Source organism: Dipteris shenzhenensis, chromosome 6 (assembly GCF_047967505.1).
Source record: "Dipteris shenzhenensis isolate YYH24624 ecotype China chromosome 6, Dip_SZ_1.0, whole genome shotgun sequence".
NCBI classification, from domain to species: domain Eukaryota; kingdom Viridiplantae; phylum Streptophyta; class Polypodiopsida; order Gleicheniales; family Dipteridaceae; genus Dipteris; species Dipteris shenzhenensis.
In genome coordinates, this window is record NC_141601.1 from 45,071,949 (window position 1) to 45,078,327 (window position 6,379).

Here is a 6,379-nt window from a genome sequence, read left to right on the forward strand (position 1 = left end):
GGAGGAAGGGGTGACTCTTTTGCCTCCTGCACATGAGCATGTGTGCATCAGGTAGAGCGAGTGGGTAGGTCACTTTTTGACCTGGAGTAGAGTAAAGAAGCGGAGAGAAGACTTTGAAGGCATAAGGAGGGTTTGTGTAAAAGGGACACATTGTATACTTTTTTTTTTTGGGTTGAAAATACACAGTGTATACACACACAAAAGGAAGAGCAATGCACATAAGGAAAGAAGACGAGAGGCCAGAAGAAAGACGTGAGGCCACAAGGGGGACACGTAAGGATAGGAGAGGAACCACACTCTCCCTCTCTCAAATTGTTTTTGTAGTTGCATTGCTATTGCTGTACCTTTGCCTTTGCCTTTGTCTTTGCCTTTGCCTTTGCCATCTTTGCCATTGCCATTGCCATGGCCTCCCTCATCGCTTCCACCCTCGACCCTTCCCTTTCCTCTCCTCCCCTCTGCCTTAGCTCCCCTTGGTCCCGTTCTTCCGTCTTCGGTGACGGCCTCTCCCATCTCCGATCCCACGCCTTGTGCCTCCCCCCCTCCCCCCCTCCCCCCCGCTCCCAGCCCCGCATGGGCAACATCAACGAAGGCAAGGGCGTCTTCGCCCCTCTCGTCGTCGTGGTCCGGAATGTCGTCGGGAAGAAGAGATTCAATTCGCTTCGGGGCAAAGCCATTGCGTTGCATTCCCAGGTGCTGCAATCCAATCACTATTTCTTTTCTCTTTCCACGAGTTCAAGCCAATTAGCGCTGGAAACTCGCACGAAAATCTTAGTTGAATTGGCATCCTAACGTATCATGCTGATAGCTACTCGGACGTCTCAATGAAGTCTTCTCATGGTACCTATTAGTCTTCTATTTCTACAGCTGCACTTCACACATTTGGAGAACAGCTCCATTTATTCTCCCTTGGCTGAGATGTTTGTAATGTTTGGCATGTTGATTGTTAGGATTTATTTTACATTCTGCGTCCAGGTTATTACAGAGTTTTGCAAGTCAATTGGAGCCGATGCGAAGCAAAGACAAGGGCTGATTAGGCTTGCCAAAAAAAACGGAGAGAAGCTAGGGTTTTTGGCTTGAAGAAAATCAGATTGTGCGTTGTAAAGGATAGCGCAATGCTCACTGGGAAGCTGTTTCTGGAAGCATGACAGTATGAGTAGAGAGGCAGGGTCCCTAGGTCAGTGACGGAATGGTAATTCTTTGACAGGGGCATCGTGAAAGAATGGTGGTGTGTTCCCTGTCAACAACTTGTGATTGGCATGTAAGCTGTGAGATGATAGGCAACTACTGCCCTTCAATTAAGGCATCTTGAATTGAGGCCTCATTCATCTTGAGGATTAACATCATAAGGCTTGGAGTAGAATACAATGTTCAAATGTCTTTCGTGATATAGCTTATTGCCAAAGACTGCTCCGAGGTCTCAACATGTATGAGATTTACATTTGCAAGCTTATATTCTAAACAACATTGAATTGGTGGCTCTTAGTACTCTAGTGTATCATTACAATGCTTTCCTCTTGTGGGTTGCCAAAATGAGCGAGGAATATGGAAACTAAATACATTCGTAAATTCCCTCATGATCCATCAAACCTATTTCATCCCGTTCTCAAGAAATTGCATCAATTCTATACGAGGCCTCTTAACAAAATAGACTAAATTTCGGAGTTTGAATATGTGGACTACTTTTATTTAGAATCCTTTACAAAGTGGTGTTAAACTTGTCCTATGACACACATTCAAGACTTAGTTCTCTTGAGTCTATATTAACAACATTGAAAGTCTAAATCCCCATGATAGTTAGTCTCTACTATTTTGAAATAGTTGATTGTCGACAAGCCAAGGTGACGATTCTTCAACTTTTACTGTTTCCTTGCCCGATGAATTATGCTCCTTCTAATCGTTTTATTCAGATTTGTTTATTTGGCATTAATGGGGATACCACATCATAGCCTCTCTATTATTCACCTCCAAATTTCAAAAATATATACAGAACGAACTACACAGAATCTTACTGTCGGATCAATTGCATCGCATTCCTAATTTTTTACAAAGTATCTCGTAGGCTTAGATTGGGAGGTTGACAGAGGGAGGCGAGGGAGGCAGTCGGACCTCCATCCTCCTTCCCCATCACTTTACCCTCCAGCCCTCGATTCAGCCTCATCGTCCCCTCTCTCCCTTCCTTCTCCCTCCATCTCCCCATTCCCTCACCCAGCAACCTTCAAGTCCCTTCTCTCTCCCCCTATCTCCCTTCCCTCTCCCTCCGCCTCCCCCTCCGGTCTACTGACTCGCCCTCCCAGTCCTTATACCGTGCGCAACGCGATGCAGAACAATTTGGAATGGGGACACGTGGTGAAACATCGACGTATGAATCAACCTTACCTTAACTTTTGTCCCTCTTATACCACTCGTGCCACGCGTGCGACTTCCATGGTTATTTCGTATATTGGGGCCAGCGTTCACAAGAAAACATTTTTCTCAACAAATCACAAAACTTTGGGTTTCAAAATTTGAAGGTCTTTCACCAAGAATTTGTCGATTTTTTAGCTAAAATATAACTAAATTGCTTGAAATTTTGCAAATTTTACAAAATTGAGAAAATATTTTTTACGGGTGAATATGAAAATGTTACAAGTTATTTGTATATAGTTTGCAAGTTTTCTGTGAACACTGACTGAGGCACCTATTAGAAGGAATTGATTGTATAATCTTGTATTTTTAATAAGGTGCAAATTTTCACTGTCCATACTAAGAGTTTGTCCAAGGTTTTGGTTGCATATTGCTATGATATTATCTCTTGCACCAACTCTCAGAGCATCTACCAAGATTATAATTTTTGCAATTTCAATGGTTCTTTTTTGCATGTGTTCCATACTCAATCACTTGGTAGGTGATAAATTTAAGTTGAAATTGCAATTGTAGCTTGCATGAAGAGAATATGGCATACTATTTAAATAGCCTTAGCTCTCTCATTATGACATGTGGCATATTTCTAACCTAGCAATATATAATGTGTGGTCTCAACGGTGACTCACGTGTCGTGGGGATCTTGAAGGAATGCCAATGGAGCCTCCACTCCAAGCTACTCCTGTGAGAGCAATGCAAAGCACGAGCCGTCCGCAAGTGTCACTCAAGCGGCTTTTGGATTGTTGCAATGTGTTTCCATGAGAGAAAGAGGAAGGGGAAGGGGGGAGAAGAGGGGGGGAGGGGGAGATGGGAGAATAGGAGGAGAGGAAGAGGGAGAGGAGAGGGGAAGAATGAAGGGGGAGGGAGTGGCAAACACAAAGGCACTACAAGGGAAACAAGAGAACACCCAAAGCCACTCTTAGAAGAGAAGAGGGAGCTTGTATTCCAAACTTGTGCATACAACAATGAAGACCAAAGTCCACCATTTGGCCTTTTATACAAGTCACCTTTTGAAGGGAGGGCCAACCCTTTTCCTTATGCCACTCTCTCTCATCTCTCTTTTGTTACAACCAATTGGGTCCATATGGTGCTAAGGCATATGCTCATTCTCTCAACCTCCTCTTTGTCTTCAAATGGCTCTTGTGTGTTATCCATATATGGGATCCATATGGCTCTTGTGTAATCCTTGCTAATTTGGATGATCTCGGCGACTACCTTTGTCCTAAGCCATTTGAGGCTCAAAGCCCATAAGACTAGATCGATGCTAAGGCATTTGTGATTCAAAACCCATAGGGCCAGATTGATGTTGAGCCATTTGTGGCTTAAAACCCATAAGGCCAGATTCCTCATCATGCTCCATGGATGTGGTTGTTAACATGCCCCCCTTCAAGTTTTGCTGAGCCGTCCTCAGATCAGCCACACTAGAGTAGGTGAGTGCAGAGGATTGTCTGGAGGATTGCATAGCGGTCCAATTGCCGGGGAGTGATCCACATGAAATAAGAGCAGAACTTCCAATACTGGGTGGCATGCATGTCCTCGAATGTTTGAATGTGATGGTCATGGAGGTTGTAGACCTGAAGGTAGAGGCGTAAGTTTTAGAATTTGGAGCGACCGATGTCGAGGTTGAAGACAATCTAGTTGTTGAGGTTATATAGTCTCTCGTCAATGGGCAGACTGTGGGTAGGGAGATTGCAAAGCAACAAAAGGACGAGGCGGTTGAAGTGTATCGTTGCAACCACTGTGGGGTTGGGAACAAAGCCATAGGTATTGTTGAATGACTGGAGGTGAAAGCAAAATCCCCCTTGAGTCATTTCCTTGGGGAAGTTCTATTTCAGGAAGTTGTAGATAACATTAGGATCTTTTGTTGGAGCTCTCGGAAGTGAGCCCAAGTCCATCATCTTTCCATGGGCATGTAGAGGGGATAGATCTGCCACTCGAGGTGTGCACAATGATAGTAGCGCCAAAATTGCTCCTTTTTTAAAAATGGGATGCGCAAACAGGGTTGAAGGCCGACATCCATGTCAGTGAGGGGAATGAGCACATTTGGGGCTAAGTGGTAATCGCCACGTGTGCACTTTGGGTGGGTTCGCCTCCAGTCATTGAATGATCAGGTAATAAATTGAGTGAGTAGGCAAACTTCCATTATTTTGTACAAATGAAGGCAAGAGCCTTCAAACCGGGCCTTCCAGTGATGCATGAGGGCACTGTTGGGCAAGTTTTGGAAGGATTGTAGGTCGAGGCAAAATTGGATATATTTGGGTGGGGAGGAGGGGGGTGCTGGAGGGAAGTCATCATCGATATTTGGCATAGGCTCCTCCTTTGCAGTCCCTACAGGTGAAGGGTCGATGCTAGGCTCGAGGGTAGGTTCTTGTGGGACTACATCAGGAGTTGACGCAGGTTCTTGTGTTACTATCTTATGAGTCCTAATCAGTTGAGGTTGCGTATTCAGTGTTGTTGGAAGCTTTGGGACCAAACGTATCGACCTTGGGTGTGGAAAGTAGGGGTGGGAGAGCAGTTTGCGACAAGTGTTTGCCGTTATCAAGATGAGGACTTCGAGCTACATTCGTATGGATTTCCTTCTGAGGATTGGACCAGGGGGCACTAGAGGCTTTTGGAGCTTTGGGCCTGTCTTCATTTACAATTTTCTTGCCTCTTGCGGGTGGTGGTACTGTGGGAGGAGAGGAATGAACTTTACATAGAGAAATTACTGCAGCTCTCCCCCCGTACATGACCATTGCAGTTCTAGCTCTCCAATCGATTTGGCAATTCACGGCATAGCACCAGGTCCTTCCCAATATCATCTGTTCGTTGAGTATCTTTATGCGGAGAACACAAAGATGAATCTCTACCTTCTGGCGAACAAAATTAGTTTCAAGTCTACATACCCCAATGTACTCAAGAGTTGACCGAACTGAAGCAACAGTAAGGGTTAAGGGACCTGTAGCGCTTCCCATACTTTGCTGGAGATGAAATTATGGCTCGCTCCTAGATCTACGAGTGCCTCGATGCTTGTACTTGGACCCTGCGATTGGACACAACCTAGCCGGATCTATTGTTAGTTCCTTGGTCGGCCCTAGGCGTTCTACTATTGCCTTAAACAAGATCATTTGCTTTCGTTGTCTGATTTTGGCATTACATGCCTTGGCTTCATTGATGGTGGCTTGCGTTTCATTTAGGCTACCTCGACCTTGAGCTCCTTTTCCCTATGTATGGCTTGGAGGTTTGTAGGGTGAGAGGGCCATAGTATCTTTTCAATTTTTTACCAAATAAGGTAGCCATCCATCTCCACTCCATCTAGGGTAGCTATTCGGCCCACGCCTTGTGGAGTACCACTACGTGGTAGGGACCCATGCCCCTATATTTCAGTTTTTGCTTGGTATTACGGATGGAATAGAGGAGCTCTAGGTCTCCCTCCTCGAGGTCTTTGTTCTTGAGGTTGCAACCGAACCATTTTTTATGCCTTGCCTTCTCCACTTGAAGGCAATAGGCTGCACGCAATCTCATTTCATTTAGTCATTCAAGATCGATTAAGCGCTTTGCCAAGGCATTTCCGGTAAGACTTTCCTTGACTGTGATGCAAAGGCTTGGTACTACATACTCCATTGGCATAACTGCCTCCACCCTAAAGGCTAAGCTGAAGGGGGTGCAGTTTGTTGCCACCTTGTAAGACATTCGGTAGGCCCACAAGGCCGCGATGAGCTTGTGCTCCGAATCGGTATGACTGGCTTTGACTGTGCAAGTTACAATCTTGCAGCATGTTTTTTTCGAGCTCTCATCCAAGCCATTTGCCTTGGGATAGTATGGCATCGATTTCCTATGTATCTTCATGAATTCCCTAGTCAGGATCGCTATGGTTTCATTGAGGAAATGAGTTCCTCGATCATTGACTAATTCCAAGGGACACCCGAACCGTGTAATGACTTGTTCGTATAAAAACTTAGCCGTGGATCGCGCATCAGCTTTCCTCATAGCTCATCCC

General features: G+C 45.2%; 1 protein-coding gene across 1 annotated transcript; it reads left to right on the forward strand.

Annotated features, from left to right (window-relative positions):
- The first annotated feature begins 249 nt into the window (after positions 1–249).
- PGR5 (proton gradient regulation 5) lies at positions 250–1,471 on the forward strand. The gene is made up of 2 exons (XM_087376046.1): positions 250–690; positions 973–1,471. The coding sequence occupies exons 1-2, from the start codon at positions 403–405 to the stop codon at positions 1,075–1,077; spliced, it is 393 nt and encodes a 130-aa protein (XP_087232172.1). The 5' UTR covers positions 250–402; the 3' UTR covers positions 1,078–1,471.
- The last annotated feature ends 4,908 nt before the right edge of the window (positions 1,472–6,379 follow it).